The sequence below is a fragment of the Gallus gallus genome, chromosome 1, assembly GCF_016699485.2.
Source record: "Gallus gallus isolate bGalGal1 chromosome 1, bGalGal1.mat.broiler.GRCg7b, whole genome shotgun sequence".
NCBI classification, from domain to species: domain Eukaryota; kingdom Metazoa; phylum Chordata; class Aves; order Galliformes; family Phasianidae; genus Gallus; species Gallus gallus.
The window spans coordinates 60,680,124-60,692,748 of NC_052532.1; the positions used below are offsets into that span (position 1 = coordinate 60,680,124).

Consider the following 12,625-nt stretch of genomic DNA (forward strand, 5'->3'; position numbering starts at 1 on the left):
CTGTCCCCTCAAAGTGAGATTTTAAAAGCCATCTAAAACTATTATGATGACAGAAACTTGGCTGGTAAGTTTAAATAATTAAGGTTTAATGTCTTTTGATATTTTGTTCTATTTGAAGATTTTGGTTGTTGATATATCTTACATAACTTTGTTTACCAATTACATCTTCAAGTACATTTTCTTTGCCAGCATTAATGTTATCCTGTACCCTTCTTCAGTAGAGGTGATATTTGTGGAACTTCATTTCTGAAAACTTGAATCACTGTAGCATCAGAAAGTATAAAAGTAGAATTTGAAAATGCCATTAACAATTTGGAAGCTAATTTAAGAAATAAGTAGAAAATATATGCTTGTTGCTCCTAAAATAAAAGAAAAAATGGAAGGAATTAAGAATTCTTAGCACATAAGTAAATAAAATTCTGAACAAATAGGATTTTAATTTTTAATCAACTTTCCCTTAGCTTTTGGAATTCACACTTCTCTTGTCAGATTTCAGCATAATGACTTCCTACTTAAAACTAACAGGTTAGTTTGAATTGGTCTCCCTCATTTTTAATCTAATGCTGGAGTTTTATGGGATTTTGCTTTTAATTCCTTCTGATCTGATCATAGAGATGAACTAGGTTGCGTGGTTTAGTTTTGAGTTCATGTGATGCCTTTGTAAAGAGATCTTGTGTGCCCTAGTATTTGAGTTCTTGGTTGGATTTGGAAATCACTGGTTGAACTGTCATAGAATTGCAAAGCATGGAGATGAATAACTAGGAGTAACTGATCTTCAAAGCAACTGACACCATCTGTTATTCATTTGTGTGGAATTTCCAGCACATCTTTCGCATTTATGCTCATTATTAATACGATCAATTTATTCCTTGGGGAATTACATTGATTACATTCACAAATACAGGAAGTGAGACAAATTGGAAATGGAGAAGCAATTTATGAAGGAGCTACCGTGATGATTGGTTCTAAATTTCTACAACTGTATTTTTAGTAAGAGGGCTTGGACAGTAATCAGATGTGTTATAGATGATTCTTATTACACATTCTGTATTTTTTTAGTTCAATTTTATGTGTTGCTGAAGTAAGGGTTAATGTTATAGTTTTTGATGAGTTTCTGAAAAATACTCATAAAAATCCTGAAAGTAAACAATTTTGATACTTCCAATCACTGTCTGGACCCAATTAGTAGAAATATTTGTACTCTGCAGAATTACAGAGTCAAGCAGGTTGAAAGAGTCCTTGAGAAGTCACTTCATGCAACCTCCTGTTCAATTTTGGCCTCTACACTAATGGGGATTCCACAGCCTCTCTGGGCTTGTCTTCCAGTTTGTGATTGCTCTTCTAGGTTATTTTTTTTCTATTTTATAAGTCAGAATTCATTCTGCTGCATCCCTTGCTGTTGGCTTTCGTACTTCTGCTGCTCACTTCTGTAAAGAGTTTTTCTTCATCTTCTTTGCAGTGTCCGATTAAATAGCTTTAGACAGCACTAAAATTCCCCCCAAGCCTTTTTCTCTGCAGCTGAACAAACCCAGCACTCTCATCCTATCCTCTGACATCATATGTTCTAGACACTGTCCATCTTGGTGACTGTCTGTTGGACTCTCCTCAGCTTTTCAATGTCTTCCTTGCAGTGGGGAAACCAAAATTGGGTACAGTACTCCAGGAGAGATCTCACAAGAGCCGTTTAGTGAAATAATTCCTTGCCTTCTCCTGGTGTGTATATTCTTGGTAATACAGCAATTGCTGTCAGCAAGGACACACAATTGACAACCAATTCATGTCTTCTGCAAATGTCACATAATCTACAAACCTTCTGAAAGAGCAATCTGTTCCATAACCTGGATTGTTAATAGAGGCATTGGGCGGTATCAGCCACAGTATTGGCCTCTGAAGGTTACTGGGAGTAAGCAGCTACCCATTGGACTTGATATTGCTGATCACTACGCTCTGAGTCTGACAGTCCAGACACGTTTCCATCTACCTTATGAACCACGTATCGAATCTATTACTGATTTGGTTACAAGGATTTTCAGAGGCTATGTCAAAGACCTCAGTAAAGTCAAGATACACAACACCTACCACTCACTGTTTGCCCACGCAGTGAGCCATCTTGTTGTGGAGGAAAATCAAGTTAGTCAGGTACAGTTTGCCTTTGTACAGAATTATAGATCCATTTGTAACATTAAATAACTTCTTATTTCAGCAATTCTTCTTTATGCTAATACTGAACTATGTTCATGAAAAATTATCTTTGTTTTATTATAACATTTGCATTTCATTGTAATTAATGGGAACTAGGTTGCTGAATTCTTTCAAAGACTTAGAAATGAAAGGTTGACAGGAAAGCTACCTGGGAAACAAAGCTTTAAGTACAATGTTCTCAGTTAGGCCTGGACTACATGTTGAAGAAAAAGAACAAGTAGCTCATCCACTGAATAATGCAAAGATCCTGCAGAGAAAATAATACTAAATTAATAGAAAGTCATGAATAGACCAGTTTAGATTGAAAAGTAAAAGCTGTTTCCTGAGTTATCAGCTAGGTTTTTAACTGCAATCTCATTGTTTATGTCATTTTTTTAAGAAGAAATTTATGTATGGAAGAGAGTCTACTTCAAAAATGTTTCTCCTTCATTATCCATAAGATGCATGCTGTCTGATTAAGTAGATTCTGCAGGAAATAGAAGACATTTTCTCTTCTGAATTTGGAAAGTGCTTAGCTTGCGATGCTATTGAAAGATAAGTTGTGTTTTTAAGCATAAAGCCTACTCTCTTAAAATTCGTTTTAAGTGCACGTGCACCTTTGTGCTTCTTCCAAATCCATTGCAAAATCAGATGCAGAGCTAACTGAGGGAGTAGCCACAAACAATATAGTCAGGTAATTAAGGAAGAAAAGGTTGTGATGAAATTCCTCCCTTTATTATTATGCATGTGTATGTACTAATAGTTTTTAGGCGTGGTGCTGATACTACTCAGTATTGAGGACTCCCTCAAATCTTAACTATGACATCTGATTTCCAATTATTTTTGCACTTTTTGGTCAGGAAAGAATAAAAAAACAAAAGATAATTTGTCGTTTTTTTAATATTTGAGATGCATAGAAGTTGCTTTATCACAAATATGTTTTACATACTTAATGTTCTTAGTACAGTTGATGTGCAGTTATATGTAATTATGCTGGATAGAAAGTTATGGTATTGTTTCTCACAGAGATAGAATGCTACATTGCAGACCTACTTGGCAAATGCAAGGTAAAAAGGTGCATACCTTTAATTTCTGTCTTGTTTGAAGTAGATTGTTTTTAAAGGAAAATAGCTATTCTTAATTAAAAATTGATACTGGTGAAGTGCTAAACTTAGGTCTGGTTATGACAGTCACACTGTTTAAACTTTCTATTTCTAGCCTTCAGTTTCTAGCTGTTGAATCTCATGGTTTGGCCAGAATTATCCATTTTGAATTTTTGTTGCCTCTGTAGGCATTTTAAAGTTGGTTATCAAGTTGCATCACAATTAGTTTTGTTTTTATTTTTTTCTAAAGGCAGATTGTGTTCCTGCAGTCATTCTTTGAACTCTCCTCATTGTAGCAACATTCTTCATAAGATGTAGACACATGAAGTTGGCACACACCTGTGCAGGTAGCACTAGTGCCAAAAGAGTAGTAAAGTATCACTCCAAATAAATCTTTTGTTTGTTTGTTTATATACAATAACTTACTCCATTATCTTATAATAATGTGATATTAAGCACAAAACATGGAATAAATTAGAAAAATAGTATTCTTCAGTTTTCTTGGCAACATAGTCATAATAACTGGTGGCAAGATGTTCCCACTGCACAATGTTCCTCCGGCAGCCGCGCCTAAATTTGTGTTCTAGGGAGGTTCAGTGTGACTACAGCCCTGTTTTCAGACCTTTCAGAATCATAGGCATGCTTCCAAAATCAAGTCTTTATTGTGCAGTTGAGAGGTGAGAGGTGTTGTTTTTCAGCAGGTTATAATTCACCCAAATCACAGTGGGGTTATTAAAGATGATAGAAGTAGGACATTTCCTTTGTTGAAGTGCAAAGGATCACTTCAGGCAGTGGAGATACAGGCTTTTCTAAAGAAAAAGCTTAGAAGAAGAGTTTTCTATTTGGGAAAATGCCGTGCAATGTGAAAAGGAGACAGTCTTGTGTCAGCATGCCTTTAGAAACATGCTGTTCAGGTGCTGGGTCTTCCACCTATTGCATTCCCATAGTAGTAGTTCCTTGTTTATTCTCAGGTGACTGCACATCTGGAAACCATTTAGTAGATAAATGCGCAGCTAAAAAGTATATTGTTCAAGACAGATTTTTGGCATATATATATATATATTTTTATTTGTGTGATGTATGGTATGATGGTTTTTGATTGAAAGCGATAAGATATAGCTCCGAGTTTCACGTGGGGAATGTGTATGGTAGACTTCCTATGCGTAGTTGAAATGTTGTTTGTAAAGCAAATTCAAGCTGATAAGGAGCTTCTTTTTTACCACCACATAGTAGCATACCCAAATGAATCTCATTACGTACTTGAATAGAGAGTAGTGGAGAGAGACTGGAAAAGTACTTTCATTGATGTGTTTCAGTGAAATGCTGAGGCTGGACATGGTGACATGAGGATGTTGGTCCAGCTTTCTAACAATGAAATACTGTGTCCTTACAGCTTCTTATTCTTAGTGAGAGTGGGCATAGGAAACAGGGTAAAAAAAGAGTTCAGTTGTTTGGGAGGGCTGCTGTTTGCTTCTAGAAATCCTACAATTTTGTTAAGGAGAGGATCTCTGCAATATTTTGAAGGCCCTATTATCAACTCCCTAAAAAGAGCATCTGAGTGTAGTGTGTTCCCCCAAGCCCTCCCCAAGATTTAACATCAGCATCTTTAATGTAGAGAAGTGACCACCTCACTTGGTTCACAGCCTGTTGAAGAGACAGAAGCTGTATCTGTTTGCAGGCATAAAGAAGCATGCCCCTGACCCTCTATACCAGAAGGCTGCTGTGAAAGGCTGTTAAGAGACCAACTGTCTGCAATACTAACAATGAGAAATTGCAGTGCTTCAGTCACCAGTTGGAAAGAATGGAAGAGAAGAATGCACGCTGCCCTTTCTTTAGGCACGTGCAGTGCAGGCAGATCGAACAGATCTTGAAGTCATTGGCCAAAGTGAAAGTCTGGCTAGGCTGGTTATATTTTCATATATCTGTTAGGTGAATGCAAGTACACATAAACAGAAGATTAACAATTGCTCTGCTCTGTTCTGTATGGTGTCAGTTATACATGACCAGAGGTTCTCAAGTCATCTGTTTAGTGTGGGAGAAATACATATATATATATGGAGGGTTGTGTCTGGTTTATTTGTCCAAGATCCTTTTATCAGAGAGTATCACTCTAAATTGCAAGCATTCATCTAAAGGACATTTTCTCAGTAAATCCATAAATACAGTATTTACAAACAAAATTGCTGCTGGATTTTGTTATTGCCATTCACAAGCTTAAGCTTCAGTAAGTCTCCTTGTGCCAAAGTGATGGAAAATTCTTCCTGTGGCCCTTGTCACATGGCTACACGTTTCTACCTGGCTCGTTTCAGTAGTTGTGTAAGAATATGTGTCTTTTAACATAGTTAAGTAATATTTTCAGCGTTTTGAAATTGCTGTGCTACTCTACCTTTCTCATTCAAATAATTGACTACCACATGACTACCATAAAGGATGTTATCTCTCCCTTTCCTATCTCTGTTGAAAACACAAGTTTGTGGATGGCTTTTTGGGATCTTTCAGGGGTCTTATGGGAGTGCATGGCTAACCAATGTGCATGTAAACAAGTAGTTAGATTATCTGATACCAGTTATGCTATAGGCACCAAAGTACTCTTATGTCATATAATACATTCTAAATGTATTCATGTGCCTGCATTTAATATTAGTGTTGATATAAGGATAATATTTTGACAAAAATAATAAAGTAGTACTTATTATTTCTCCTGTATTTGCACTTGTTTGAAATACATACCTATTTTATATGAGAGAACAAGCTGTTTTAGCTTTCTAGCATTTTCCATTTTATTCCATTGAGAGCTCTTTGAAACATGCTAGTTCTGTAAATTCACATAAATGGAAACATCACGTGGACGTTTCTAACCTCCTGTTTGCACACTCCGATCTTCTAGAACAAGATGATATTCAGTTTTGTGCTTTAGGCTACGTTCTAGCTCCAGTGGAGAAAGATTTTCATCATACATCATTAAATGTTGCTGCTATGGGGTAAAAAGTTTTTAACAGCACAGCTGCACTCTATAGCTTGTTGAAACCACAGCATTATTGTTTTCAGTACACACCTAGTTAAATAATTGACATTTTTGCCTTCTGTGAGAATATACTGACAGTTTAGATTAATCCAACAGTAGGTAAATTAGTAGCAACTATTTAGATTACCAGGCAAATGATAGGTTTATTTTAGTATATTCAACTACCTTTTCAACAGTTTATTTTGAGGAAGTGGATGGTCAAATATGCAGCTCCTTTTGTGTCTTTTCCACTGAGATGGTGATTCTGTTGAATGAGCTTTTGCATATACTTATTTTTTTCATGTAAGAGATCATAAAAAATATATGAACAAGTAACTTCAGAAAGCGGATAAATTATGCCACATATGAGAAAGAGAAGGTTGTAGTAATTTTGTTTGTAATTGATAAATGGGACAGAATGCCTTTAGGCTAACTTTTGCTTTGTTTTCTCATAGGAGATACATCGACGGTTTGAAAATGCTCCTGACTCAGCCAAGACAAAGGCTCTGCAAACTGTTATTGAGATGAAGGTGAACAATTGCATATAGCCAGCAGGAGAGAATATTCTTTGTAAAATGGGTTTTCATAGGAAAATAGACTGCTTCAAATACCATATTCTTCTGTCAATCTCTTAATTAAAAAAAAAACAAACATATATAGCATATATATATATATAAAGATTATATATATATAAAACATTAACATTATTGTTGTGTATTTTATACAGATCAGTGCAAACACACAAAACTACTTCATGACACAATAGAAACCTGTTTGTTGTCTGCTTATGGCAACATATACAGATTCCTTTCAGTTAGCCAAGAGTCCATTGTATTACAAGAATGAGATGATGGATTGTTAGGTTTTTGGGATGATGTGGGTTGCTTTCTTTTTAAAGTATCAACCTTTGAAATGCCATTTTTTCACTTTTTGTCTATCAACAATGTTAGCAATTTCCAACCACAAAATTCACTTAAAGAACGGGTTATATAACTGGGGAGGTGTGTGTATGCCATCTTAAACCTAACTTTTCTGGATGAATTTGTGATTGAATTCTTCAGCCATTAGCTCAGATGTCTAATGGAGCAATGGCAATTTGCCAAGAGCTCAACCACAAGTGGACTGTGTAATCGTATTTCTTATTGGATCGTCCATAAAGTACATCAAACTGGCAAGGTCTGGACAAATAAGTTAAAAATTAGAAACTGTCTTTGCAAACTGTTCTCTTCCGTTACCATGCCTTCCTTTTCTCCCACCTTCTGTATCTGTACCTTTTTGTTTTGTTTTCCATCCTTTTTCCCTTCTAACTCATTCCATCCCATCTCAGTATTTTCTGTAGTAATTTCTCATCTTTTTATTCTGGAGCCTTTCTTCTACTGTCTTTCTTTTATTATTATTCTTTATGGTCCATAGCAATGAAAACTAATTGACCATCTGGTAACAATAAGCAGTCTTATGATCTAAAAGGAAACATAGGTATTTCTTGGAAATGATGTGAGGGCTGAAATTGAATACTGTTGTAAATTACAACATAGCGCTTTACCCTACTTTAGTTTTTTGTTGCAAAAGTCTGCTTTACCAATTTTAACTTAAGCATCAAAAATTAAGCAGGAGATCAAACTACATCTTCATAATGGTCCGTTAGAACAACGTTAACTCATGGATAAAAGCTTTACATATGAAGGTCTTTCATGCTTTTATTTAGTTGTATTTTGATTATCAAAAAATATGAAGAATTGAGACTGCCCTAAAGATGGCATTTCATAAGTGCACATGCATGTAAAAAGTAGGCATGGAGCTTTGTGTCCTGAATTAATCTATTTCTGTTGTTCTAACACATAACACTTCTAAAGAAACAGTAAAGAAAGTAGGTTGAAAATCTCTGTTCATTCTTTAAAACCATGAGGATAACGCTAGGTTAAATTTCTCATTGTTCCAGATGTATATATTTTAGCAATTGAAATGTTTTATATTTTATGTGTATTATCCAGAACGCTTCAAGAGTCTCTGCTACTTTATCACTCAAAATTAGATTGCTGCATCTCTTCCTTGCTTGAGATGCTTTTTTTGTTCTCCATTTATGACCTCACTCAAATTACTAGTAGCACGAGCTATTTTTTTCCTGCCATACTTGCAGTCATGTTTTGCTGCTCATTCAGTTAGAATTAAATTTCTCTGTTTTATGCTGGACTTAGCATTACAAGGCAACCTTTTCTCATAGTCCTTTATTTATTCTTTGTATGCTGTGTCCCTGCCCCTAGCCATGTTTCCTTCCAGTACTAAACTCTTGCTTTCCTTGAAAGGTATAAAAAAAAAATATTGAAAAATGAGTCTTTGTGCACCCAGCCAGATGCTATGCAAAGAGATATAGATTGATTTATGTAAGAATTTGGGAAAATTTCAAGGGTGGATACATGTCCAACAGATTATTTCATTTATTACTCTTATGGTATATTACCAAAGCATCTAACTGTGTATCACTATCTGTCTGTTCTTATCCTTTTCAGGATTCAAAAATTTCTTCCATGGAGCGTGGCCTCCGGGATTTGGAAGAGGAGATTCAGATGTTGAAGTCAAATGGAGCTCTGAGCACAGAGGAGCGTGAAGAAGAAATGAAGCAAATGGAGGTGTACCGTAGTCATTCCAAATTCATGAAAAATAAGGTATTGAGAAAGCAGTGACAGTAGTAAGATAAAATGAGCCATAGCGAACAAATGAAATAAATCTTCATACTCAGTTAAGGAAGTACTTAGGATCTTGGTTCCCATTTTAGTGCTGGCAAATAGAGTTTATTTGTATATTGCTCTGGAGCCACTTAAACTAACTTAAAAATATTAAAAAGAATTTAAAATTCAAATTTGAATATAGTGGTTCAGTAGAGTCAGTGGCCCAAGTTCTACTTTTACTGCCACATTTGTAACTTCCTTTTATTCCAGAAGTATTTTGTGTTCATCTATAGAACATTGATAATCCATTATAGTTATACGTTTTGTCTGCTATCCTTTAAAATGTGGCCTACTGAAAAAAGTGTGATTCTTTTTGTCACCCCTTTAATATGTTATGCTTTATTACACAAAGGTTAAGAAGAACATCAACTGTCAGTAGAATTGCTTTCCATTACACTCCCTTTCTACTAGTGGAGTCAGAGTGTGAGTAGATTCTACAAGTAGATTCTACAACAGTGGTCATGCCAACATTAACTTATAAATTTGGGGTTATTTGTGTCTTAGGACAAACATAGCAGTGAGATGCGTTGGTCCTCAGGCATAAAAACAAACGCAGACTTACTGTATTGTCAATGTATAGCTGAAATTGTACAGTAGACAGATATCAGGTGCTTCTTTGTTTATCTCAAAGTGTTTCTTAGTGAAGTCTAACATTTTCCAATGGATATCTAGGCCACCTTGTACAGGAGATGTAGGTACGTTGTCAGTAGTTCTGCTTTTCTTAGTTACCTTGTGCATACTTCATGAAAGCAGTGCACAAATCTATGAAACAAGAAGTTGAAAATTTCTCCATGTTATGAACAATTCTAAGCTATTGCATTTGTCCTGCTTGAAGTTACTTGTCTCAAAAAAGAATGCTGGAGGAAGTTTCTTGAAACAGTATTATTTGACCTAAAATAGAAACATGTACTAAGTATGTGTTTCTTTAAAAATAGCCACATCTGTTCTTTTATACTTCACTCTTTTTTCCCACTGTGTTGCCTCTAGGAACTGAAGGATAGCTAGTTCCAAATTGGGAATGGAGAGACAATTTTCATCTTTCTATACCGTTTTCTTTCCTTCCTGCCTGCCTGCTTGCCTGCCTTTCTGCCTTCCTTCCTGCCTTCCTCCCTCCATCCCTCCCTTTTTAGCAATACTCATATTTCTCCTTCTCCTCTCCATCTGTTCCTGTATATTTACTCAGCTGTATATCTATCAGCTACTCTGATATTTTCTGGGTCTCTTCTGTTTACTGTGCCTGAACATTTTGTTGTCCAGCTCTGTTTTCTAAGTGTACAAAATTTGTTTTTTTCTTTCTTTTTTCTTTCCAATATTGTATTGTATGGTGAACTGTGAGTGTATATTGACAATTAACTTTTTTTTTCTCCTATATTGCAAAATCTCCCTTTACCTGTCCTAATTTCCACATGAATTCTAGTTTGAAAACTGTTGGGTGAAGTGCCCAATATTTGACATATATAAACATAACCATAACTATGCATTTTTGTTTCATAATCAAATGTTTGTCTGGCAGCCTATATGAAATCACAGAGACATACAACTTTTAGAAGATTTAATGAAGAATGGAAGAGAAAATGAATGACCAGTGTTGATCCTTTTATTCAGTTCTTTGTCACTTTTAGTTACTTGGTTGAAAGAGGCTAAGCAGAAGATGGTAAATGATAAATATTTAAAAGCATAACAATGTCGTGACAGGTAGAGCAACTGAAGGAAGAGCTAAGTGCCAAAGAGGTTCAAGGGGAGGACCTGAAAAAAAGAGTGGCTGGTCTCCAGGCCGAGGTCTCTGCCGTAAGATTTATCTTTTGTGTGCAGTGGCCATGCACTGGGGCTTTCTAGCTCTCTTGCTTTCGGGGTAACTTTTCTTCTCTTACCTTCTGTACAACTTTGTATAACCGTAGAACTAACAGCCTGCTCGGCCCTGTAGCTGCCTTTGGTTCACATGGCTCTGGTGTCCGTAACATCACTCTTCAACTGAACGTTTATATTTGTTTTCTTACTTGCTTTTTAATGGTATGATTCATTCTTAGCAGTAAGATATTCTCCTCTTTGTAGCAAATTTTCAGTTTTTCAGCACCCATTGTGGTGCCAGACTTTCAAAGAGACTTACTTTCCCTGGTAGGATAAAAATAATTTGATAACATCTCAAAATCATGTGCTGAGCCTTAGCATTCTTTCACAAGAAAAGGGAAGTCAGAAGCTGAACATTTCTTAAAAACTGATTGTTTCATTTTAGTGGCATGAATTTATCTTTGCACTAATTTCACTGTGAAAATAGTGCATTTGCTCAGTGATCATACTGTCACAAGGAGAAGAGAGATGTGAGCTCTTAATGCTGCCATAACTTCCTTTGCAACTTGGATTGGATTCACTGCATTCTTCCTGGAAAGCTTTAGCAAATTGGCAGTGTGAATTTACTTCTCTGAAATAGATTTCTAAAAATAATTACCTGGGGGTGCTATTTGGGAGTCTTAATGTTCAGGAATGTGGTTTGGTTCAGATTAGGAAATTTCATCAGAACACTAGTATTTAGGGTAAATTATCTCTTCTAAGATTGCCCACCCCACAGAGAAACTGTTTTTTTTTTTTTACAGAAGGAGCAAACTTGCTTAAGAAAGATATAATTTGTGCTACCTAGTGATTGAAAAAGTTTGTGTCATCTGAAGTTTTTAAGGAGATTTTTCTGATCAAATAAAAAAAATTCATAACTAGCAGTAAACAGTTTACATCATCCCAGTTATATTTATTACCTAGGAGTACTGCACCACTGGTTGCATTGGTCAATAGCTGATGGCAGAAATGGCCCTGCTACCATCAATACTTTTGTATCTTGTTTAAATGAATGGTGAAATCATTCTGTGGGCATATTTGCTTTTAGTAAAAGGTATGAAAGAAAAACATCCGATTATGTCTGAATTAAGTGAAAGATAAGCTACCTAACAGTTCTCTAAACTAATTCTCCTTATTCCTTCTACCTCTTTCCTGCTTCCTTATTCCGTTTCACAATGGAACACACTAGAATCCTTGATGAAGTCTTTTCATGCTATTTTATTACTCTTTGGTAAAGAATGTAGCCCATTACTAATGCAGTGTTGTCAAGATAAAAGCACATTTACCCAAGACTTCTAATTATTCTGATATAAATTAGAGCTTATTTATAGTTTATGTCAGTTTAATTTTGTTCTTGACACATTCCCCAAAATTGAAAATGACTTGGATAGTTTTTTTAGTTTATGACATTTAAAGCATTGAACATTAACACTTTTGGGATTAGTGTGGTGTGTTTTTTTTAGCGTCACAAAGGTGTTGAAGTTAAAAAATGGAAAAATTCTGGTTTTTGGAGAGATGTCCATCTTTGCTATGTAATATACAGGAGAAACCTCTAGATATCTCTTCTTTTCTGATACTACAGGGTAGGCGTACGTTCCTGTTATGGTTTTCCTTCATGAAGTTTAAAACTTCTCCCTGCTAACTAACTGATTTGGATCAGTACTCTGAAAAATGACTAAGATTGACTTTGTTAAAAAGAGCCATTCTTAACTGTTAATGTTATCATTCCCCCCTTTTTTCCTTATACCTTCTGCTTATGAAACCAATGTTTGCTGGCCTTCCAT

At 35.5% G+C, this 12,625-nt stretch overlaps 1 protein-coding gene across 17 annotated transcripts in view; it reads left to right on the plus strand.

The window, feature by feature from the left end:
- Positions 1-12,625, plus strand: part of ERC1 (ELKS/RAB6-interacting/CAST family member 1) — a 291,778-nt gene that overhangs the window by 74,397 nt on the left and 204,756 nt on the right. For 12 of the 17 annotated variants that reach the window (XM_040650627.2, XM_046901424.1, XM_015286777.4 and 9 more), the window contains exons 4-6: positions 6,744-6,818; positions 8,796-8,951; positions 10,710-10,793. In XM_040650627.2, the coding sequence (XP_040506561.1) occupies positions 6,744-6,818; positions 8,796-8,951; positions 10,710-10,793 (315 nt within the window). The remainder of the gene's footprint in view (positions 1-6,743; positions 6,819-8,795; positions 8,952-10,709; positions 10,794-12,625) is intronic. The other 5 variants (XM_040650632.2, XM_040650629.2, XM_040650641.2 and 2 more) reach the window with 1 other exon arrangement.